Source organism: Bubalus kerabau, chromosome 13, assembly GCF_029407905.1.
Source record: "Bubalus kerabau isolate K-KA32 ecotype Philippines breed swamp buffalo chromosome 13, PCC_UOA_SB_1v2, whole genome shotgun sequence".
NCBI classification, from domain to species: Eukaryota; Metazoa; Chordata; class Mammalia; order Artiodactyla; family Bovidae; genus Bubalus; species Bubalus kerabau.
Window position 1 is genome coordinate 62,200,752 of NC_073636.1, and position 25,248 is coordinate 62,225,999.

At 46.7% G+C, this 25,248-nt stretch overlaps 1 protein-coding gene across 4 annotated transcripts in view; it reads left to right on the forward strand.

Moving 5' to 3' along the window:
* Nucleotides 1-23,306, forward strand: part of HCK (HCK proto-oncogene, Src family tyrosine kinase) — a 46,948-nt gene extending 23,642 nt beyond the window's left edge. For all 4 annotated transcript variants that reach the window (XM_055544726.1, XM_055544728.1, XM_055544727.1 and 1 more), the window contains 8 exons: nucleotides 3,977-4,080; nucleotides 7,682-7,831; nucleotides 8,164-8,316; nucleotides 9,836-10,015; nucleotides 10,852-10,928; nucleotides 15,773-15,926; nucleotides 17,833-17,964; nucleotides 21,144-23,306. In XM_055544726.1, the coding sequence (XP_055400701.1) occupies nucleotides 3,977-4,080; nucleotides 7,682-7,831; nucleotides 8,164-8,316; nucleotides 9,836-10,015; nucleotides 10,852-10,928; nucleotides 15,773-15,926; nucleotides 17,833-17,964; nucleotides 21,144-21,346 (1,153 nt within the window). In that variant the 3' untranslated portion in view covers nucleotides 21,347-23,306. The remainder of the gene's footprint in view (nucleotides 1-3,976; nucleotides 4,081-7,681; nucleotides 7,832-8,163; nucleotides 8,317-9,835; nucleotides 10,016-10,851; nucleotides 10,929-15,772; nucleotides 15,927-17,832; nucleotides 17,965-21,143) is intronic.
* The last annotated feature ends 1,942 nt before the right edge of the window (nucleotides 23,307-25,248 follow it).

Below are 25,248 nucleotides of genomic sequence, written 5' to 3' on the forward strand. Positions count from 1 at the left end.
TGTGTCTACTAGAGAGTCCCTTGGACTGCAAGGAGATCCAACCAGTCCATTCTGAAGATCAGCCCTGGGATTTCTTTGGAAGGAATGATGCTAAAGCTGAAACTCCAGTACTTTGGCCACCTCATGCGAAGAGTTGACTCATTGGAAAAGACTCTGATGCTGGGAGGGATTGGGGGCAAGAGGAGAAGGGGATGACAGAGGATGAGATGGCTGGATGGCGTCACTGACTCGATGGACGTGAGTCTCAGTGAACTCTGGGAGTTGGTGTTGGACAGGGAGGCCTGGCGTGTTGCGATTCATGGGGTCGCAAAGAGTCGGACACGACTGAGTGACTGATCTGATCTGATCTGACTCAGAAAACAGACAGTTGTACTTTATCCATCCATCTATCCATCCATCCATCCACTCAATCATCCCACAGACCCTTGAGCATCCACTGAACTCCCAGTCCTTATTCCAGGAATACTAGATGACTCAGGCAGGCTTCCTCCCTGGAGATGTTCACAGTGTGTGGGGTGACACTGACAAGTAAGAAGATGGCCACACTACAGGGCGGCAATAGATTCAATTCAGAATCAGCCAAAAAGTTGAAACCTGATGGTCACCACAGTTTATCTCCTTTGCCTCCTCCCTCTGGCTAGATGGTGTTAAGGGTTTGGGATGCTTACCTGTTAAAACGGGCTCTTCCCATCTTAAAGTCACCCCTTTCCTAGCACACAGAAAATCTCTTTGCCCTGTGAAATCTCCACTCTGTGGCCGTGAGAAAGCCCTCACTCCCAGCCCTGACCCTTCTGTCCTGGAATGCCCCCAACACATGCCATACATGCTGTGGCGGCAGGAAGGGGGGCGGGGTTGGCTGCTTCTCTGTCCTTCCAGGCTTTCTCCTGGGGCATCTGTGCTCTGCTCCCCTGCTCCAGGCTCTGAACACTTAGAGAATTCTTGCACCATACCTCACCTTGCAGCAGCCTTGAAGAAGGCATGGCTAGTATTACTCCTTAAAGCAATATAACTGCTGAGTGGAAAAGGCCAGGTGCAGAGGACAGATATGGTGGGTTATCATTTGGGTGATAACTTAATGGCTGGTTCTTGATCTTGAGTGCATCAGCATCACCTAGAGGGTTAGTTAAAATGCTGGTTTCCGAGCCCCACTTCTCGACTGTCCATTTCATAACTGGCATTTCTAACAAGTTCTCAGGTGAGGTGGATGCTGCTGATCCAGGGACCCATCTTGAGAACCACTGACCTGAATACCCGTATGAGTCTTGCACTCCCAGGCTCTTGTGTCCACATCAAGAGACTGCTCACAGAGACTGCCTCTGAAGAGAGCAGCTGGGGCCTGGAAATCAGCGTGGGACGGAATCTTACTTCCTCATTTGCCTTGAAATAGGCAGTATTCTCAAACGTTTCAAAATGCAAATGGTGCAGAAGGACATAGACTAAAGAGTGAAAAGTCTTCCCCCCACCCTATCCCCAGCCAGCTACTTCCCTTCCAGAAGCAATCAGTTTTTTGTAAGTCCTCCCAAATGCTTTATACTTGATTAAGAAACTACATATATCTTCCTCGAATTTGTTAAAAAATTGGAGTATAGCTGATTTAGAATGTTGTGTTAGTTTCAACTGTACAGCAAAGTGAATCTGTTATACATATAGATATATCCACTCTTTTTTAGATTCTTTTCCCATAGAGGTCATTATAAATATTAAATATAGCTCCCTGTGCTGCTGCTACTGCTAAGTCACTTCAGTCGTGTCCGACTCTGTGCGACCCCAGAGACGGCAGCCCACCAGGCTTCCCCGTCCCTAGGATGCTCCAGGCAAGAACACTGGAGTGGGTTGCCATTTCCTTCTCCAATGCATGAAAGTGAAAAGTGAAAGTGAAGTCGTTCAGTCGTGTCTGACTCTTAGCGAGCCCATGGACTGCAGCCCACCAGGCTCCTCTATCCATGGGATTTTCCAGGCAAGAGTACTGGAGTGGGGTGCCATTGCCTTCTCCGAATTCCCTGTGCTATAGGTCCCTATTAGTTATCTATGTATGGTAGTATGTATGTGTCAATCTCAGTCTCCCAATTTATCCCTCTTCTCCCCTTTCCCCACTGGTAACTGTAAGTTCGTTTTCTGCATCTGTGACACTATTTGTTTTGTAAGTTCACTTGCATAATTTTTTCAGATTCCACATGTAAGTGATATCATTTGGTATTTGTCTTTCCCTTCCTGACTTACTTCACTTAGTATGATAATCTCTAGGTTCATCCATGTTGCTGCAAATGGCATTGTGTTATTCTTTTTTATGGCTAATATTCCACTATCATGTCTGTGGTGGCTCAGCAGTAAAGAATCCACCTGTAATGCAGGAGACACAGGTTTGATCCCTGGGTTGGGAAAATCCCCTGGAGAAGGAAATAACTTCCCACTCCAGTATTCGTGCCTGAGAAATCCCATGGGCAGAGGGGCCTGGTGGGCTACAGTCCATGGGGTCGCAAAAGAGTCAGACACGACTTAATGAGTAAATAGCAACAACAATATTTATTGTATATAAGTGCCTCAACTTCTTGATCCATTCATCTATTGATGGACGTTGAGCTTGTTTCTGTGTCTTGGCTATTGTGAACAATGCTGCAAAGAATATTGCCTCTCTCCGTTTTACGCAAGTGGCAGCTTCTACACTATACTCTCCCACCTCTTTTGTTCAGCTTTTCCATGCAGGGCCTACAGTGCCTCCATTTCACAGTTGCAGTGTCTGTCATGTAGATGCCTCTCCATCCCTTGTCAGTGGTCACTTAAGCTGTCTCCAGTCTCATGCTGCCTCGAGTCTCCTTGGGTATATGTCATTTCTTCCTGTGCAAAATCGGTGGGATAACTTCCTGGGGTGGGATTGCCAGGAGGACAGCTCTTACTGTGTACCTTTAACATTGCTTGAACATTTTACCATGGCTTGAATCACTTTACCTAATGAAAGCAAGGAAGGCAGGGGTGTTGCAGGGTGATTAGGATCTTTGGCTCTGGAGTTAGACTGCCTGACTTTGAATCCTGCCTTCACCACTTACTAGCTGTGTGATGCCAGGCAAGTTACTTGCTCTTTCTGTTTCTTGAGTTCCTCATCTGTAAAATGGGGATAATAAAGGCAATGATTCCATAGAGTTGTTGGGTGGATAACAAGAGCTTGGTAAATGGTAACTGCCTGTTTCCCCAGTTGATAGCAGAGGAAACAGAAGTCCAGAGAGGGAAAGCAATGTGCTCCAAGTCACACATAGATTTGTGGCAGGGTCAAGGCCAGTTGACCTCTGGTCTGGGGCTTTTTCCATCACAGTACATGAACCACTCCTCAGGGAATAAATTTGGTTTCTGCTGCTTAAAGTTATCCTTAGATTTTTTTTGAGGCGGGGGGTGGGGGGTGGGGGCATCTAAAGATCCCAAATAGTCAAAGAGGATGAAGAAAGGTCCAGGGATGTGGTGCCAAGTATAAAATTATTTTAAATCTCACATTTGAGCTTAGACATTCATGCTGATGTTATATTCAACTCTGCATCTACAGAGGAAGATGAACTGTGATGGTAACAAAGCTCAGCCCTCACTCACATGGACCTCTAAGATCCTGAGAGGTTGATCAAACATTCTAGAGAAATCTGCAAAAGGAAGATTTTTGACCACAGTTGGTTAAGACTGCTGTATTTTTCCACCCAGTCTTTTTGCTCATCATCTTATCCCTCATGTTGGGTGGTACTGGAATAACCAGCAACATTTTGTATTAGTATTTATAATGCTGTATTATTTTTCTTAAAGAAAGCTCCCCAAATTGCAAGTTTCAGCCTCAGCGAACTGGATTCACTTGTGGTAAAATTCCCCCCAGAGAATCTCTGAGTAAAACGGACACCAGAGGAATCTGGGCCCTTGGAGTCCCGATGCCAGGGGAGAGTGCCGATAGTCAAACAGGACTGCCCACCGCGGGCTTACACACTGCCCCCTCCCTTCCCTCCAGGTGGTTCTTCAAGGGCATCAGCCGAAAAGATGCAGAGCGCCAACTCCTGGCCCCTGGCAACGTGCTGGGCTCCTTCATGATCCGGGACAGCGAGACCACCAAAGGTGAGGCCAGTCCTCCCAGCCCTGTGTTTCCACCACACCACACAGGGGAGCCCCAGACATGACCGGACACCATCCTTCACTTGGGATATGCCATTGTCTGAACAACTCACCCAGCCCGGCTCCCCGGGCTGCCAGGCTTCCTTCTGCTCTTTGTTCAAGCCTTCTCAGCCCCCAGACCTGCCAACTTAGGTCAGTGGAAGTAAGATGCAGTGGTTACTGCCCTGAAGAACAACAACCTGCTCAACTTGATCTTCATTAGCTTGGATTCTTTTATATACCCATCAAAATATATCTTGTCCACAAGCCTGACTCCTCTCTCCTTCCATAAGGAAATGAGATGGGCTCTGGCTGTAGGAAGAGACCCCAAGCCAACCTTGTCTGGGACCTGTTTCAAATAACTCCTTTGAGATATTTGGATATTTTGATGTCGGTGACCTGCTTCCTGAAACTTCCGTGCTGTGAGGGTGGCTTTGTGCCTGGTCGTTGCATAGGAGGCAAGAGTAGTGCCCTAAAACAACCAATAACTCAAACTGGCATCAACTAAGGCCAGCTTTGCCAAAGGGATGACTGTAAGTAGGAGTCCTGTGATTTCAGTCAGATTTCACACACAATGTGTGCCTTTACTGCTGTGTTTAGATTCAAAACTGCCTGGTTCAGAGAAATCAGTAAATTGTATAAAGTATGACTTCACAGTACCCTGGACAATCAGTTCGGGGGCCTTCTACCTGCCCCCTGATTTCTGAACTGGGGAAGCCTGAATGTGGCTGAAACAGCGCTCACAATCTGTGTTTCAGGTCAGGGAATGTTTGGGCTTTATTTCCTCCCACCCAACAAACTCCCTACCAGCCCCCAGAAGAAAAGAAATGGTACAAAAAGATAAAGCCATACACAGCCCTTGGCTTCTCCCTCTGGGCCATCCTACACACAAGGGCAGGAAGGTGAGCCTGGCCACTCCCACAGCCCTCAGAGTGAGCATAGGTGGGTTCACTGAGTTAATAAACTTGTAGTACAAGTGCCCTGAGTCCCATCCTGCTGCTTTCTGGGTTCTGCCCTTCCCTGCTCAGCATCAGCCAAGTCAGCCTCCCCTTGACTGGGCAGAGCGATTAAGAGTGTGGTCCCAGCTGCCTGGGTTTGAAGCCCAGCTCTGCTACTTACAGGCTGTGTGACCGCAGGTTAGGTACTTCATCTCCCTGGACCTCAGTTTCCTTGCGTATAACATGGTGATATAAAACCTCTACCTGTGGGGTTAATCATTCACTGTAATGAACAATATAGCTTATTATAATGCATATAACTATAGTCCATTATAATGAATATTATTCCTATCCATTCATTGTTTATTATTTATTATTCCTATTCATTCATTGTCAAGAGCTGACTCATTTGAAAAGATCCTGATGCTGGGAAAGATTGAGGGCAGGAGGTGAAGGGGGTGACAGAGGATGAGATAGTTGGATGGCATCATCAACTCAATGGACATGAGTTTGAGCAAACTCCAGGAGATAGTGAAGGACAGGGAAGCCTGGCAGGCTGCAGTCCATAGGGTTACAAAGAGTTGGACATGACTGAGCAAACAAACAACAGACATTAAAGAATCCGCCTGCAGTGCAGGAGATCTGGATTCGATCTCTGGGTCAGGAAGATCCCCTGGAGGAGGGCATGGCACCCACTCCAGTATTCTTGCCTGGAGAATCCCCAGGGACAGAGGAGCCTGGCGGGCTACAGTCCCATGGGTTCACAAAGAGTCGGACATGACTGAGTGACTAAGCACAACAGCCTAGCGTGCATGAAAATCGATCAGTCGTGTCCAACTTTCTGACCCATGGACCCATTCCCTTCTCCAGGGGATCTTCCCAACCCAGGGATCAAACTTGGGTCTCCTCCATTGCAGGCAGATTCTTTACCATCTGAGGCACCAGGGAAACCTCAGCATGTATGGTCAACTGTAATTCATGCAACAATTTAAACCTCCCCCATATCCTATGACATGGTGCTATTGTGGTGGAGAAAGCTGAGAGGGAGAGAAGCGAATAACTTGCCCAAGGACACACAGCTCACAAAAGGCAGAACCGTGGCCATGGACTGAAAGACGTGTGTGTTTCTGGTCTGTGTGAATCCAGGATAGTTCCCCACCACCAGCTCCTTAACTGAATCACATGTGCAGAATCCCTTTACCACATGAGGTGATGCACACACAGGTGTCAGGGATTAGGACGTGGCATTGTGGGGGGCCGTGACTCAGTCTGGAGAAGGCAATGGCACCCCACTCCAGTACTCTTGCCTGGAAAATCCCATGGACAGAGGAGCCTGGTAGGCTGCCATCTATGCGGTCGCACAGAGTCGGACACGACTAAAGTGACTTAGCAGCAGCAGCAGCAGCAGCAGCGACTCAGCCTGCCACAATATTTAATAGGGACACTTACATTTCAATGTTTCTGTTGTAACAGTTGAACTGGATTGGTTTGTTTTTTTAACCTTTTTGCTTGTTTGCTTCTAAACAGCCTAACTTTTATTTTCAGAATTAATGTTTATTTGTATTTAAATAACCTATGGATATACCCATACTGCTTTCACTATAAAATCATCTATTTTTATTTTTTAAATTAACTAATTTATTTTGATTGGAGGATAGTTACTTTACAATATTGTGATGGTTTTTGCCATACATCAACATGAATCGGTCACAGGTATACATGTGTCCCCGCATCCTGAACCCCCCTCCCACCTCTCTCCCCACCCTATTCCTCTGGGTTGTTCCAAAGCACTGGACTTGAGTGCCTTGCTTCATGCATCGAACTTGCACTGGTCATCTATTTTACATATGGTAATGTACATGTTTCAATGCTATTCTCTCAAATCATCCCACCCTCGCCTTCTCCCACTGAGTTCTAAAGTCTGTTCTTTAAATCTGTGTCTGGTCTGATGCCCTGCATGTAGGATCATCAGTACCGTTTTTCTAAATTCCATATATATGTGTTAATATACAGTATTTGTCTTTCTCTTTCTGACTTACTTCAGTCTATATAATAGGCTCCAGATCCACCTCATTAGAACTGACTCAAATGCGTTCCTTTTTATAGCTGAGTAATATTCTATTGTGTATATGTACCACAACTTCCTTATCCATTCATCTGCCGATGGACATCTAGGTTACTTCCATGTCCTAGCTATTGTAAATAGTACTAAACAGCCTTGCTTTTTTACCAAATTGGGTGTGGTATCTTGGTTTTTGTGAAAAATAGATACATAATAGGAAGAAAAAGAAATAATAATGAGCTCAATGACAGCCAACATTACTGAGCTTTTACATCCTGAGTACAAGCATTACTTCTTCTACCACCAGGCAGTGTGCTGAGGGGAGGAGATATGATGACCAATCCCATTCTACGGATAAGGAAACTGAGGCAAAGAGAGGTGACTTGGTCACGTTTCCAAGGTCTCACAGGAGGACATGGAACAGCCTGACAAGCCCCCAGGCAGCCTGACTCCACCACCCACTCCTACCCTCTGCTCCACTGTGCGGATGTCAAGATGGTGCCAGCAGTGGCCTTACAGGCTGTCAGGGTGCTCATGCAGGGTGGTTTCTCTCTGGCCCACACAGGGAGCTACTCTTTGTCCGTGCGAGACTACGACCCCCAGCACAGGGACACGGTGAAACATTACAAGATCCGCACGCTGGACAATGGGGGTTTCTACATCTCGCCCCGGAGCACCTTCGGCAGCCTGCAGGAACTGGTGGCCCACTATAAGAGTGAGTGCTGTGGGGCTGCCTCCCTTCTGGGGGCCCAGCTGGGTGGGCCTCTCTCCTGGGAATCCTAGTCAAGGGGGCACTGCTGCCTCTGAGGCCTGCTAAGGTCTTCCTGACCCTCCCCCAGCTTTGGATTCTCCTGAAGTCTTTGGTCTGTTGAGCGGGAGGGCAGAGATGCCATCTCACCATGCTCTGTTCTCTTGGGAATACCTTCAGTGGAGCAGCCCTTTGGAACAGGGGCCAGATGCAGTGGACCAGGAAGGGAGGCCTGGAGGGGAAGCCTGAGGCTGGCTTGGGGCTGCCTGCCCTCAGCTGACCAGGGGGCTCTGTTCCAGAGGCGAGCGATGGACTCTGCCAGAAGCTGACGGTGCCCTGCATGTCCTCCAAGCCCCAGAAACCTTGGGAGAAAGATGCCTGGGAGATCCCCCGGGAGTCCCTCAAGATGGAGAAGAAACTTGGAGCTGGGCAGTTTGGGGAAGTCTGGATGGGTAAGGACCCAGGGCCAAAGCCAGGAGAGGAGATAGGGGAGAGGGAGGTCCTTGCTTCCAAGAACAGCCCAAGGCCAAATGGGAATGCCACCCAGGGCAGAGGGGAGATTTGAATAATAACTGTAAAGGAGTGATTCCTCTGATAGCCAAGCAAATAGTCCTGCCATGCAAACACTGCCATGCAAATCTTTGAGGTCAGGCCTGTTGGGGTCAAAAACTTTCTTCTAAGAAGCAGGAGTCCTCAATGAGGAATCTGCTCCCTCACATGGAGCTGGGACAGTCTGGGGTTGAGAGAACCAGAGCATCTCTTAGAATGATGAGAATTAAGAATGGGAAAGTGTAGCTTGGAGATTTCCAGGTGAGTTCAATGTTGGCAGCTGATGAACACGCTGTTCTAAGCCCCTGCCGAGTGCCCAGCATCATGCTAGGGCATTGTAGGGCTTCAAAAAGACATATCCCACCCCTGCTGGGCTGCCTCTAATGACTTAAGAATAGCAAAGTCTGCCCTGCAGAACTGTGGGGGTAGACACAATGCCTGGCCCAGTGCCTGGCGCCCCCACACTGTTTATACTCCACCACGTTCCAAATGGGAGTGAAGACAGCTTACAGAGATGCCAACAATTCAGCCAGAAAAACACAAGTTTAAAATCCACTCACTTCAACTATATGTATTGAGAGCCTACTGTGTGTCAGGCACCGAAGAAGAAAAGGCAGAGAAAGTGTATGGTGAGGAAGGCAAGACAGATCAGACTGATGGGGTTAGAAAACACACACACACACACACACATACACACACACACATTATATAAGGCCTTAGGCTCTTACTGTAGGAAGACCTCAACTCTGCGTTAGAGCTTCCTGGCAGCCAAGGCAAAAGTGGAAACACAAGCAACGCTGAGATTTGCAAGATCAACAAGATGAAGCAGGGAAGGGGTGGGGTGAAGTGAGGGAATGGCATGAGTGAAGTCCCTGTGGTGGGAGAGGGAGACGGCTGCTCGAGGGACTGAATGATATGCAGGCGGGTTGGTGCACAAAAGGCAAGGGGTAGAGGTGTTGGTGGATGACAAGGCTAAGTGAGCAAGGCCAGTTTATGCAGGGCCTTGTGGACCATGATGAGACATATTTATTTTGAGAGCAGTGTTAAGATTAAATAAACATGTAAAGCAAAGATGGTGTGTATGTGAATGTGTGACAAAACAAAGGTAGGTGTGTGAGTGAGTGGCATAATCAGAGTGATGTTTTAATCCCTTAACCCCTGCATGAGCCTTTGCATATGAGGAAACCATAGTTCAGAGAGGTTAAGTGACCTGCCCAAGGGCACACAGCTAGGAAGTGGTGGACCAGCCTTCCAAACCACATCTACCTGAGGGCAAAGCACATGTCTCCCCTTCCTTTTCTAAGGGCTGAGATAGGCATGAAAGGCTCTCTGGAGGAGGCAGGTCTGCAGCCAGGTCTTTGAGGCCTGTGAGGAAAGAGCAGTGGGCCCTAACCACCTTTTCTGCTTCCTGTCCTTCTGCAGCCACCTACAACAAGCACACCAAGGTGGCCGTGAAGACGATGAAGCCTGGGAGCATGTCCGTGGAGTCCTTCCTGGCAGAAGCCAACCTGATGAAGACTCTGCAGCATGACAAGCTGGTGAAGCTGCACGCTGTGGTCACAGAGGAGCCCATCTACATCATCACGGAGTTCATGGCCAAAGGTGCCACATGCTGGGAGCTGGGGTACCAACTATGCCTCCTCCTGGTCACCTGCAGAGTCAGAGTTGACTCTGACATGGTTCTTTGGCCTTCAAGATGCCCCCAGCCTGGCCAGGAACTCTTTTGACATAAACTCGCTGAGCACCTTCATATCTGACTGCCCCACTCTTCTGGTTAAGGGGAGTGAAATCATGTTAGGGGGATGCCAGGAGAAGGGGAGCACATGGACCTCTAGGAGAGGGGGTGAGGCCAGAACCCCTCTGGGTGATAGGAGAAGAGCCTTCTATGGGTTCACCATGAGCCCTTGAGGCTGGGGAGACTCCCTCAACCACCCCCACCCCCCCAACCACCAGCCATCTTCCCTGGGTGGACCAATGCTCCAGGAGACTCAGCAAAGCATTCCTTATGCATTGGCTAAGCATCCTTTCCAGGCTGCTCCCATCCTGCCGGCACACAGTCCAGGATGTCTCAGGGATATTTTTTTAGGCCATCATTTCTCAATAATGTTCAATTCCTGCCCATTTCTCAACATACAGAAACGTCTCACATGACATCCATTTAGAAGGATTTGACATTTCAAAGCTTTTATCATTTTCTAAACACACAATTATGCCAGCCTTATAAAACCATGGCCCCAGTCCCCCAGGTTCAGAAAGCTTGTCTCAATCAAATAACCAGTCTGACAAGCACAAAGTCATTCTCAAAATGCTCAGATTCTATTTCTCATATGCTAGGAACAGTAAATAAATACTTCTATTTAATTCATTACTATGAACCGTGTTAACCACTTGTTAAAGTCATAAGAGTAGTAAATGTTGTTCCCCCTACGCCCACACAGGCAGCCTGCTGGACTTCCTGAAAAGTGAAGAGGGTAGCAGGCAGCCACTGCCCAAACTCATCGACTTCTCAGCCCAGGTGAGAGTCTAATGGGGAAGTCGGGGAAGGGGAAGTCAATTATTTATTCAACACGTGTTTATTGATTACATGCTATCATAATAACAATAATAGCTAACACATATTGAGTGCTCAGGATAAAAGTATTCTTTTTAACTGTGCCTTCTATGACCTAACTCGGGGCTTTCCTGGTAGCTCAGCTGGTAAAGAATCCATCTGCAATGCAGGAGACCCCAGTTCGGTTCCTGGGTTGGGAAGATCCCCTGGAGAAGGGATAGGCTACCTACTCCAGTATTCTTGGGCTTCCTTGGTGGCTCAGAAGGTAAAGAATCCACCAGCAAAGCGGGTAGACCTGGGTTCAATCCCTGAGTTGGTAAGATCTCCTGGAGGAGGGCATGGCAACCCACTCCAATATTCTTGCCTGGAGAATCCCCATGGTCTGAAGAGCCTGGGGGGCTGCAGTCCCTGGGGCTGCAAGACACCACTGAGCGACTAAGCATGCACACAAGTCCTAACTCATATAGTCTTCACATCAGCCTTCTAGGGTGAGATTTTTGTTATCTATTCCTTTGTAACCAACTGCTCAAAGTTTAGTAGCTTGAAACAACAATGTATCATTTCCCATGATTCTGTGGGGTTGACTGGGGTTGGTTGGGTGATTTCTCTGCTCAGCGTGGTGAAACCCAGCCCCCTCTTGAGGATGCATTCTGCTGAGAGCTTCCCTGGGGCTAGAATATCTGGGATGGTGGCTCATCCTCTGGGTCTGTCTGCAGTGACTCCACATCACTCATTCAGCAGCCTAACCTGAGCTCCTTTACATCATGGCAGAAAGGTTCCAAGAGGGAGTCTTCCAAGGGACTAAGCCATCATGAGCAAGCTCCTATTCGCTTTGTGCAGGCTAATGTCCTGTTGGTCAAAGCAAGTCACATGACCTAGCCCAGAGTCAGTGTAGGAGGGACTGCAAAAAGGCGTGAGTCCCAGGAGGTGTGGTTCACAGGGAACCACTGATGTGACAGTCTGGCCACAGATGGGTAATTGTCATCCCATTTTACAGAACAGGAAGTTAAGGCTTAGAGAGGAAGTAAAGAGGAGATGAGGCAACTGAGGCCAGGGGAGGTGAAGTAGCTTGCCTACGTGACTGTGTTACTTTGGGGGGATATGGCAGTGAACAAAATGGAAAGTACTGCTATCCCCTAGGGTTTACGCTTATTAAACAACTAAATCTCTTAGAGAGCCATGACCCAAGTAGTCCTGGCTCAGTGTCAAAAGAATGCAGTATCCAGCAAAATTAATAATGTCCAGAAATCACAGAAACGCTTCTTAAAACTCCATTTTCTTTCTCATCTTCCCTTCACTTTATGGAGCTCTTCTCACTCCCAGCCTGAGTGCTTTTTTTCTGTCTTCTCTCATTCATGCTCTCCTGTCTGTGGGAAAACAGGGGAGGAAACGGGTACTGGTGGGAACCCACGGCTGGAGCACTTCTCCCAGTCCAGGAGCAATCAGAGAAGGCTTCCCAGAGGAAGCAGTCACTAGGCTGAGGCCTGAATAGAAGTTGGGCAGGTGAAGATGAGAGGGAAGGGTATTCCAGGCAGAAGAAACAGTCTATGCCAAAGTCTAAAGGGCAAAACCAGAGCTCAGCCTGGTCTGTTGGAGCCTGAACCTGGCAAAAATGAAGAGGGTGTGGCTTGCAGCCTGGAAGGTGTTAAGGGAGAGGGAGGGGCACCTGGGCCCAGGGCAAGGCCTTCAGGAGATGCCGAAGGCAGAAATTTGACTATTTCAGTCAATTTTCATTTGACTATGCAAATCCTGGGAAGGGTATAATAAAGGAAGAGTATAATAAAAGGCTTTGCCTTTCAGAGTCTTCCAATACCAGAGGCATATGGAAATCCAAAGAGGCATTTTCTCTTCAGTGAGCCCTTCTTCCTAGTGAAACAGGAGTCTGGCCTGTTGCTCAATTGTAACCATCACACTGGCAGAAACCTTGCTGGGAGGAGGGTCATGGACCAGGGCAAGAACAATTCTCCCCGTGGTACAAACGGTAAAGACAGAAACCACAGGAGGGAAAGAGGTGCCAGGCCCTTGTACATCCAGGAGCAGAGGTGAACTCAGAGCCCAGGGACAGAAAGGAGCCACCCTGGGGCCTGGTCTTCACCTCCGGTCCTAGAGAGGTAGGTGGGCGCAGCAGAGACTGCCCCGTCACCACCCGGCTGTGTAACCTCAGATCCACTCTGGGTCCCTGGGTCCCTCCATTTGTCAATGAAGGAACTGGACCATCTTTGTGCTTTTCAAGTTTGAAAGCTTTTTTTTTTTTTTTTTAGCTACAACTATGTTGGTCAAATGAATCTTATGAAGCAGCTGATCATTTTAAAATAGATTAAAACAGAGCTGCTCTGATTGAAGGGGTGACCTTTCTTTTGCCCCTCAGATTCAATGTGAAGAGCCCTGAGCTGGAATATCCTTACAGGCCCTTCCAGCTGATTCTGTGATTCCCTGGTACTCTCTCAGAAGCAAACCCATGTGCCAATGACTGACATCACGGCAGACCATCTGGTGCTTATGAAATCTCACCACCTCATCAACTCCCAATTTATAGACCAACCCTGAACCCAGCCAACCTATCCAGTATTCGTTCAGTTGACAAACCCTTGAGAAGCAACACTGTATACACATGGACTTAGGAATCGTACAGTTTTGCTGTTGAGCCCAGGGCTGCCTGTGTAGTCTTGAGCAAATAGTTTAACCTTTCTGAGGGCTGCTTTCCTCAACAGGGACTGTTGAAGTGAATACTTATATGCCAGACTCTGTTCTAAACACTTGATGTAGATTTAGAGTATTAATCATCACATGAACCCTCGGAAGAAGATTCTATTGTCCCATTCTACAGAGAAGAAAAGTGAGGCACAGAGGGTAAAGTAGTTTGCTTGGAGATCACAGAGATGTGGGGCTCAAGTTGAGCTGGCCCAACCCAGGAGTCACTTAGGCATTCTTATCTGCTGTCTTCTAAGTGGGGTTTGTCCCACTTGCCCCCTTGAGCCCATGTGCTCATGTGCAAATCCATAACTTGAGTGTCTGCCCCTGAGCACTGAAAAATGCTAACTACCAGCGTTAGTGCCTGCTCTGTGCCAAAAATTCAGGTAGGGTAATGGACACAGACCCTAAGCAGGGCTGTCAGATTTCCAGTCCTGGTCTCCACTTGGACCAGGTAGTTACTTCTCTGGGATTCAGTTTTATCACCTGTGAAATAATAGTGCTGAAGCAACAGTACCTACCCCAAAGCAGAGAGCAAATGTTATTTAAGTATTAAATATCATATTATGATTAATGAATAAGCTACAACGTCTACAGTTAATGTTATGGCTGTTGTTAACTGTTCATCTGAACTCCTTATAAATTTTCCACACCCATGAGGCCAAGACTGCCTCACCCACTCCTGGCAGGCGATGACAAGCAAAATCAGAGTCTCCTGGTTTCGTTAGAAAAGTCTGGAGGCTCAGACCTTGGTTCTAATGGCCATGGGTGCCCCCTGCTGGCCACTTTCCACAAGCGTACCATCCACTTGCCTCAGACCTTGAACAGACCTTGGTTTAGTCTGGCCAGACAATTTATCTCCTCAAATAATCTCACCAGATTGCAGCCAGATGCAGTCCTCCAAAGTGTTGGCGTTCTCGGCGATTAAAGGCAGCACGGAGGCCCTTGGGGTGGATATTCAAATCCTGGGGGTGTGATCTGACAAAGGTGTCCCTCCTCTGAACAAAAGAGACGGTGGTAACACCTGGTTCAAGGACATCAAAGACCAGTTTATGAACTATAAATGCTATTTTCTGAGTTTCTGAGGGTTAATCATAAACCTCTTTATGAGGGGTAATGCACAAACTATTGTAAGAGGAAAACGTCTTTACAGAAAAATCCCACATATTTCTGTCGGGCTTCCCAGGTCCCATTGTGAATAAGAACTCTCCATACAGTCCACTATGCACTCAGAAGCCCTGATGACATTAAAATATACATCAGACCATGTCACTCTCCTGCTCTAAGACTTCCCACTTCCCTTTGTGCTCAGAATACAACCCAACCCCCTCTCATAACCTACAAGGTTCTTCCCCATCAGCAGCCTTTCCCACAACCTCCTCTCTCCTCCCCGCTTTGCCTTGGGCAACTTCTGCTCAGTCTCCTGTTCCATGAATACCCAAGCTGCTTCCTACCTCTGGGCCTTTGCACATGATCTTCTCTGCCAGGAATGCTCTTCTTTGACAGAGCATTTGCTGAAGTTTCACCTCCTGATCATCCAATCCAGAACAGCCCTCTACACTTCATGTCCTAGCACCTGCTTTCCCCTTTCTTTATGGTGCTGATCACCACCTGTGGGGGCTTTGCCTGGCTCCCGACCTGTCCAAGTAACATGTCTGGTGCCCACAAGACACTCAGTAGATGTTTGTTGAATGAGTAAAGGAATTTTCCCTACCCAGGCTTGGGAGTGAAGCAGGCGTAAGAGATACAACAAAATGTGATGTGAACCTAGGTTGTTCCCAGTAAGGGGATTGGGGATGAAAGCCCTTCAAAGTATCCTGGGGTGTGTGTGTGTGTGTGTGTGTGTGTGTGTAGGTCCTTGGAGAAATAATGCTTTTTCCTTAAAGTGTTTTCTGGAAGTCTTGGAACCCTAGAGAAGCTACAAATTGGCCCAGGCTATGAGGATCCCCCCAACCTGGTTAGGTAGACAGAGAAATGCCAATCTGAGACCAGGACCCAGGCCAGCACACATATTTTCCAGTTTTCTCACACTTGGACAGTCGTCTTCTGCTTTTGGGTGAGACCCACCTTGGGCTGGGCCAAAGCTGAGGGTAAGGGTGTCTCTGTTTTGGGTGGAGATCGCAGAAGGCATGGCCTTCATCGAGAGGAGGAACTACATCCACCGAGACCTTCGAGCTGCCAACATCTTGGTGTCTGCATCCCTGGTGTGCAAGATTGCTGACTTTGGTTTGGCGCGGGTCATCGAGGACAACGAGTACACAGCACGGGAAGGTAGGGGATGGTGTCGAGGGCCCCATGGGGCCCACTGGGGTGGGTCGTGTGTACTGAGCATTAGGACCTGTGAAAGTGGTATTAATCAAAATGCAAAGGTTTGTCCCAGTATCAGCTGTTATTAAGCTGGAGGGGCTCCATCTTGAGTTCTGGCCTCCAGTCTCCCTCAGTAAGTGGGATCAATTGTAGATTGGGTCAGTCAAGTCATGTTAGAATTAAGGGTAAGGGCAAGAGCGACTTTAGGTGTGATAGACAAAAACAGGGAAGAATCTAAATGTCCATAAAGAGTACAATGATATTTAAATTGTGGTTTATTCACAGAATATTATGTAGCAATGAGAAGTTACAAACCAATGACACATGCAAACGCAAAAGAAAATGGATGACTCTCACAGACATAATATCAAAATAAGGGAACTCAGACCAAAAAAGTAGATGCTGGATAGTTCCACTTATATAAAATTCAGAAACAGGCAAACATGTGTGCGAAGGTTGACAGCAGCATTATTCTTAACAGCCAAAAAGTGGAAGTAACCCAAAAGTCCATCAACTGATAAACAAATACACAAAATGAGATCTAGACATGTGGTGGAATATTATTTGACCATAAAAGGGATGGAGTACTAATATACCCTAAACATGGACAAATTTTGCAAACATTGTGTTCAGTGAAAGAAGCCAGACACAAAGACCATGTATTGTATGATTCCATTTATATGAAATTCCCAGAATAAGCAAATCTATAGAGACAGAAAGTAGATTAACTCCAGCCAAGGCTGGAGTGGGGAGCTAGAAAAAAATGGGTAGTGACTGTTATGGTCTGGGGAAGGGTAGGGTGAAAGTATTTTAGAATTCACAACCTTGTGAATATATTAAGAAAACCATTGAACTGAATACTTTAAGTGGCTGAATTATATGGTCTGTGCATGTATCTCAATAAAACTTTAGAAAAAAAACAGGCAAAACTCATTTATTGTGCTAAAGGTCAGAATAATACTTAACCTGGATTGCAGGGGTATTGACTGAGATGAGGCAGGAGGAAGCCTTCTGAGATGCTGAAATTTTCTATATCTTAATCTGAACGGTGATTACAAGGGGGGATACATATATAAAAGGCATCTAGTTGTATAGGAAAGATTTGTATATTTTATTTCATGTTCGTATGACACAGTAAAAGTGGAACCACTAAAAGCATAAGAATAGAATGTATAATTTCCAAACCAGGAGAGGATAAGCAGAAATAAAGAAAACTCTCTCAGTCCCAAGGGAGGAAGGGATGCAGTGAGCAGGAAACACATAAAGAATTTTCAAAACTTGACTATGTACTAGATGGTAAAGCACGTCTCAACAAATTCCAAAGAACATGTATCCTTTACACTGCATTCCCAATGACAGTGGAATTGCAGTAGAAATTACTCACTAAAGGTTAACTCAACCTATCCCAGACCAGATGGAAGGAGAGGAGGACCAGAGGGAGAGACACCCAGTGACTGGGGGAAACCGAAATCTTCCCTTCCCCCACAGGGGTTAGGGGGTCGAGGTAGCAGGTATGACCTGGACTCAAAGTCCCTTGAATTTCTGCTGTCCCCAAAGGTCCTGTGACCTCTAGGACTCCACTCTTCAGGAGTTATAGTTTATCAGGACGTCAGCTGAATCAATGAGGTGGCCCCAAGAGGGCGAATCCCCTGCCACACCCCAGGTACCCTGGCTCACTCCTCCCTACTTTAGCCACTGGTCCTCAGAATGGATGCTCCTTGCTTCCACGGGGGCCAGATTGAGGGAAGTCACAGTCCTGCAGGGGACAGATGTTGGCAGCTGTACTGATGTCCTGTTCCCTCCCCCTAGCAGAGACCTAGCTCTGATTGCTCCCCAGACTCTCCTTGACTCTGCTCTGTTCAAACCACAGGGGCCAAGTTCCCCATCAAGTGGACAGCTCCTGAAGCCATCAACTTTGGCTCCTTCACCATCAAGTCAGATGTCTGGTCCTTCGGTATCCTGCTGATGGAGATTGTCACCTATGGCCGGATCCCTTACCCAGGTAAGAGAGAGGGCATCAGCTTGGGGCTGCTTCCAGGGCAGCCTGGCTCCTTTCTCTTGTCATTGTGTCCATTCAGACTGAGTTTTTGTTTGTTTGTTATTGTGTTTGTTTTTTATCAATATTTTAAATGAAGTACAGTTGATTTACAATGTTGTATCAATTTCTGCTGTATGGCAAAGTGATTCGGTTATATATATATACATATTAATAGGATATTGAAGATAGTTCTCTGTACTATAAAGTAGGACCTTATTGTTTATCCATTCTCTACATAAAAGTTTATGTCTGCTCCACTCCATCCCTCCCCCAACTGCCTTCCCCTTGGCAACCACCAGCCTGAGTTGGTTGACCCTCAGTGAGTTCTTGACCCTCACCCCCAGCCTCTCAGTTATTAACACCATTATCTATCCAATTTCTTAAGCCTGGAATCTGGAAGCCTGCTTGGCCCTTCCTCTTCTCTCATCCCTTTCCATGTTCAAGGAGTCACAGGGTTCTAGCCATTGGACTACAAAGCATCCCAAGTCTGTCCACTTCTAACTCCACAGCCTCCACCCACACCAGACCAACGTCCTCCATTATCTCACTGGTACAGTGGCCTCCTAAGCACTCTGCCTTCTCTCCTAAAGGCCATTCTCTCCTTGAGGCCAGAGAGATTTTTCTAAAATTGTGGATCAGAACTTTTCCCTTCTCCACCTCTAACTTTTTAAAGGCCTCCCAGCATAATTGGGACAAAATCCCAAACTCCTAATTGTGGCCTGCAGGTCCGGCATGATCCAGCCCCTGCCTATTTCTTTCCTCTCCCTTCATGTCATGCTATACCTCACCACCCAGTCATCTAAAGTACTATACACGTCCCTGTGCTTCTCGTTTGCAATACCCTCTGCCATTTCATTCACAGCATTTATCACCATTTATAACTATATTTGTTTGGTATTGTCTCCATCAAACTCTGAGCTCTGTGAGGCCAGAAATCATGTCTGTATTCCTTACTGGTGCATCTGGACTGCTACCTTTGTGCTTGGCCAGTAATGGGTGCCTAGTAACTATTTGTCAAATGGATGAATTTATCCTCATGCCTGTGGGCGGCACTCTCACTGAGTGGAGCATGGGGTATACAAAGATATATCTGGCATGCAGAGTGCCTGGGACTCAACAGATAAAGTTTTTCTCTGTTCCTTTTCAGTTGGGATGTTTCCTAGGGTATCTGTAGCCAGAACCCTGGGGCGGGAGGCAAGGTGGATATAAAGAGAATTCTGACTTTATAAGTAAATAGTCCTGAACTTTAATCCTGTTCCTGTTTAATCAACACTTTGAGAAATTCACTTGACTTCTACCCCAGTTCTTCCTGTGTAAAAAATATAGGTAATGAAGTCAACCACCTTGCAGAAGTGGTTCTGAAAATTAGAAATAAAAGGTGCAGACACTTGGTTCACTCATCAGTATGTATCAAATTCCTAGTGTGTGTTAGACATGGAGTATACAGTAGGAGACAAAGCCCTTGCTTGGCAGGAGCTCACATTATAGCCTGAAGGAACACACACTAAATAGATGCATTTCTCAGTGGAGATCACTTGGAACAGAAAATGAAGCAGGGGCATAGGAGAGAGAGTGACCTAGGGCTCCTGTGGGCATGGAGCACTGTCAGAGCAGGTCATATCTGAGCTGAAAGTGAGCAGAGTGAGGATTAGGGAAAGGATTCCAGATAGAAGGCACTGCCAGCTCTTAGGGCCTGAGTTGTATCTGAAGAATATTAAACAAGCAAGGTAGATGCAGACAAGAAATGAGAGCAGATGGTATGTGAAGCAGGGCTTGGCAGGGGCTCAATCAGGCGGGATCCATGGTCATGGTGAAGACTGTGGGTGTTAGTCTAAGTGTCAAGAAGCTATTGGAGCATTATAGGCGGGTAAGTGGCATCGTCTCATTTCCACATGCAAGTGATGCTTTGGTTCAGTGTGGAGAGTGGATCAGGGCTGGGGAGGCGGCGGGAGCTGCAGCTGTGGCACAGACAGGGGTGATGGTACCTGATAAGTTGATGAGCTGGTGCTGTGTTTTAAAAGAAGAAAGGCTGTGACTTGCTGATGTGGAAAGCGAGGGAGAGAGAAGAATGAAGGATGAGTCTCCTGGCTTTGACTGAGCAACTGGATGCCTGATGGTCTATGGATAAAAATTTAAGAGTTCTGTTTAGCCCTGTTAAATTTGTGGTGGCTTATCCATGGGGTCGCTAAGAGTCAGACACGACTGAGCAACTTCACTTTCACTTGCATGCATTGGAGAAGGAAATGGCAGCCCACTCCAGTGTTCTTGCCTGGAGAATCTCAGGGACGGGGGAGCCTGGTGGGCTGCCATCTATGGGGTCGCACAGAGTCAGACACAACTGAAGTGACTTAGCATAGCATCCAAGATGTTCAAGGAAGCACTTGAATATATGAATACGTTTGGAGTTCAAGACTGGTAATATAGGACTTCCCTGATGGTCCAGTGATTAACAATACCACTTCCAATACAAGGGACAAGGATTCAATCCCTGGCTAGAGAACTAAGGTCCCACATGCCATACAGCATGGCCAAGTAATTTTTTAAAGAAAGACTAGTAATATAAAATTGGGGATCATAGATGTTTAAATGGTTGTTCTTGAGGATAACCAACATAAACTTTAACTGAACAAAGAAATGTTCCCACTCATAGGGTGACACTGTGTCGGCTACCTGACTTGTTTTATCTTGAGGCTTCACCAATAAAAACCAGGCAGGGGGTTATGGAACCCTGCAGGCGGCAAGTAACAAATTAACAGACTGAATGGTGGAAACAATAGGTAAATTGTTACAACCCAGACTAAGGAGCCTGACACTGGAGACAGGTCAGTTCAGCTGCTCAATGACTCTCAGGTCTCTGGGTTGGTTCCTCTGTGATTGTCTTCCCCATGTGGTCAAATGACTGCTGCAGCTCCACAGACCACTTTGTGTCAGAGTCCAAAGAAAGGAGGAAAGGTGTGGCCAAAACTGGGCACCCGGCCCCCGCCCTCACTGCAGGGGAAGTGGGGGAAGGGATGCCTGGCTTGCATCATGGGAGCAGCTTGGCTCCCATGAGGAGGTGGGGAGGGATGGTTGTTGGGGAGGCAGTGACTGTCTGCCAGGCTGACCCCAGTCCCTCCCTTTTTAATTCCGTGGCTCCTTCTCAGGGATGTCAAACCCCGAGGTGATCCGTGCACTGGAGCGTGGGTACCGGATGCCTCGACCAGACAACTGCCCGGAAGAGCTCTACAACATCATGACTCGCTGCTGGAAGAACCGACCTGAGGAACGGCCCACCTTTGAATACATCCAGAGTGTGCTGGATGACTTCTACACGGCCACCGAGAGCCAGTACCAACAGCAGCCGTGATGGGGGTGGCCAGGCGGGGCCAGGCACTGAGGCCATGCCTGTGCAGTGGCTCCCGGCACCCAGCTCACCCCTCCTATTCTCAGACACCCACCCTCTCTCCAGCCACAATTCCTCATCTGCCAAGTGGGTGGGTCAGACTGGACACTCTCTTTTTGACTCTGGCAATCCACAATCTGCGATTCTCAGGACACTTCCAGTTGACATCTCTATTGCCTGGGACAGCTGGATTCTAGTTACCGCTGTGGTTTGGATAGAAAACTTTTAAAATGATGAAATAAATATTTAAATAAAAGATCTGACAGCTAAAGGTTTTACTAATAGGTTAGCTTTTCTTGTCTTGCCAGTTTTGGAACATTTGCCTTTGGTGGATGACGAGTCAAAGGGGGAAGGACTAGCAAAGAGAAGTGGGGTTCAATGCTCCCAGTTTTCTAACTGCCCCCTGAATACTTGCTGGCTGTATTAGTTTCCTATGGCTTCTGTAACAAATTAGCACAAACTTGGTGGCTTGAAACAAAACAAATGTATCATCTTACAGTTCCAGAGGTCAGAGTCTGAGATGGCTTGGCAGGGCTGTGTGCTTTCTGGAGGCTCCCGGGGTGAATCATTCCCTTGCCTTTTCCAGCTTCTAGAAGCTGCCCACGTTCCTGCTTCCCTTCTGCTCATCACTCCAAATTCTGTTTCTGTCATCACATCTCCTTCTCTGACTCTGACTCTGACTCTGAGGCCTCCCTCTGTTACTTGTCAGAACCCCTGTAATTACACTAGACTCACCTGGATAAGCTTCGCTGATAGCTCAGTTGGTAAAAAATCTGCCTGCAATGAAGGAGACCCCAGTTCGATTCCTGGGTTGGGAAGATCTGCTGGAGAAGGGATAGGCTAACCACACCAGTATTCTTGAGCTTCCCTGGTGGCTCAGCTGGTAAAGAATCCGCCTGCAATTTGGGAGACCTGGGTTTGATCCCTGGAGAAGGGAATGGCTACCTACTCCAGTATTCTGGCCTGGAGAATTCCATGGACTGTATGGTCCATGGGGTCGCAAAGAGTCAGACATGACTGAGCAACTTTCACTTTCACCTGGATAATGCAGACTAATTTTCCCATCTTCAATTCCTTAATCACATTTGTAAAGTCCTTTTTGCCACACCAGATAACATCTTCACAAGTTCCAGGAATTAGGAGGTGGGCATCTTTTTTTTTTTTTTTTTGGAGGGAGCACACTATTATTCACCTGTCACACTGGATGGGTTTTTGTCTCCAAGAAGCTGCATGAGCCAGGATGACAGGAGTGACTTTTCATGATCTGGGACAATGACTCTCCTACCAAGCCATGTTTTTATGCAAGTTGGTTGGTCTGGATCTCCCCCAGGGCTGGGGGCTGCCTATAGCCCCTGCATTTCCCATGGTCCAGCAGCCATCACGATTGTGATGGAATCCTACAGTCCTACAGTGGAAACGTGGCTGCTGAGAAGTATCTTCTACCCTGAGTGGGAAGCTCTCAGAGGAGGGGAGGGGTTGGAGGAGAGGTAAGAAGGAGGCAGAGAAGACAAGGAGGCAGTGGGGCCTTCCTGCATGTTGTCTTAGTTGAAAGTCCCCAGTGGTTAGCCTTGTTGTAGAGGGAGTGATAGGAAGAGTTAGACCATGGGATGGGGAGCAAGTGACATCCATCTATATTCTTGTATCTCCTGAAGGATCTATATCCTTTTGTGATGCACCCACCAGAGTCCCATGGAATCCTGTACCGACTTGATTCTGTACCCCTGAGTAGCTCAGAGTCTAACCTTAGGCACTGGGTGTAAGAACAGTGGAGAATAAAATGTTTTAACTTACGTAGTTCATAACTGAATTTCTCTCTTACTTCCTGGTTTGGGAATGTGTTTTTGGGTCTCTGAAAGCAAAGCCCAGGGTTCTGTGATAGGAATTTGCAAATATGATTGGTGGCATATTAGATTGCTGTTCAGTAATCCATAAGAGGAGTTTACGTCCCTCCCTACCCCATTGATGTTGAGTTTGGCCATGGACTTGTTTTAGCCAATGGGATGTTAGCAGATATGATTAAGCAAAGGCTAGAAATGTGCTTGTGTGGCTAGGCTTGCCCTCTAGCCTTTTGACCTGAAACAAACAAAGTCCAATGAAGATGAGCAACATGTGGAAAAGATCTGGACCCAACCTGCGGCTTGGATTTAAACCCAGCTGAGAACAGCCTTGATCAACTGAAACCCAGCTGTCCTGTGGACATGTGAGAGAGAAGGAAATGCTTATTATTATAAGCCTTTGAGTTCTGGGGTTGTTTTGTTATGTGGCCTTATTATAGAAATATATGACTGAGACATGATCTCAAAAGGCAAAATCTAAATGGACAAGATCAAGGGATCAATTCCTGCCCACCTGCTTTCTGTTTACACTGCCCTCTGAACCCCACTAGCCTACACTCTGATTTATCCCTTTGGTCACAGGAAAGACTGATGAAAACATAGGGATAGGCACAGCACCAAAAGTATTCTCCATGAAAGAAAAAAACTGATAAACTGGAATTTATTAAAATTAAAACTCTGCTCTAAAACACTTAAAGAAAACGAAAAGCTCTAGTCTAGGAGAAAATATTTGCAAAACACGTATCTGATAAAGGACTGATAGCCAAAATATACAAAGAATTCTTTAAAAATTCAACAATAAGGAAACAAACAACCCAATTTAAAACGTGGGCAAAAGACCTAAACAGGCACCTCAAGAAGAAGATAAGTAGATGGAAAATAAGCATATGAAAGATGCTCAACATCATATGTCATTAGAGAAATGCAAATGAAAGTAACTGAATGCAATACTACTACCCTCCTATCAGAATGGTTAAAATCCAGAATACTGACACCACCAAATGCTGGCAAGGCTGTGGAGCACAGGAACTCTGACTCATTGCTGGTGGGAATGCAAAATAGTACAGCCACTTTAGATGACATTTGTCTGTTTCTTACAAAACAAGCATAGTCTCACCATACCATCCGGCAACTGCACTTCTTGGTACTTACCCAGATGAGTTGCAAATTTATGTCCAAACAAAAATCTGCACAGAGGTCTGTAGCAGCTTTATTTATAATTGCGAAAACTTGGCAGCCACCAAGATATCCTCCGACAGGTTCCATCCTTCCATCCATATAATGGAATATTGTTCAGTGATAAAAAGAAAGGAGCTATCAAGACATGGTAGAAACTTAAACGCATACTGCTAAATTAAAGAAGTTGATCTAAAAAGGCTACATGCTGTATTCCAACTATGTGACATTGTAGAAATGGTAAAACTATAGAGACAGTAAAGAGATCAGGGGTTTGGTGGGAAACGAGGGAGGGATGAAGAGATGGAGCATAGTGGAATTTAGGGCAGTGAAAGAAACTGTTCTGCATAATACTCTTAATGGTGAATATATATCACTATAGACTCTTGATGAAAGTGAAAGAGGAGAGTAAAAAGGTTGGCTTAAAGCTCAACATTCAGAAAACTAAGATCATGGCATCCAGTCCCATCACTTCATGGGAAATAGGTGGGGAAACAGTGGAAACAGCGCTGACTTTATTTTTTGGGGCTCCAAAATCACTGCAGATGGTGACTGCAACCATGAAATTAAAAGACGCTTACTCCTTGGAAGGAAAGTTATGACCAACCTAGACAGCATGTTAAAAAGCAGAGACATTACTTTGTCAACAAAGGTCTGTCTAGTCAAGGCTATGGTTTTTCCAGTAGTCATGTATGGATGTGAGAGTTGGACTGTGAAGAAAGCTGAGTGCCGAAGAATTGATGATTTTAAACTGTGGTGTTGGAGAAGACTCTTGAGAGTCCCTTGGACTGCAAGGAGATCCAACCAGTCCATCCTAAAGGAGATCAGTCCTGAGTGTTCATTGGAAGGACTGAT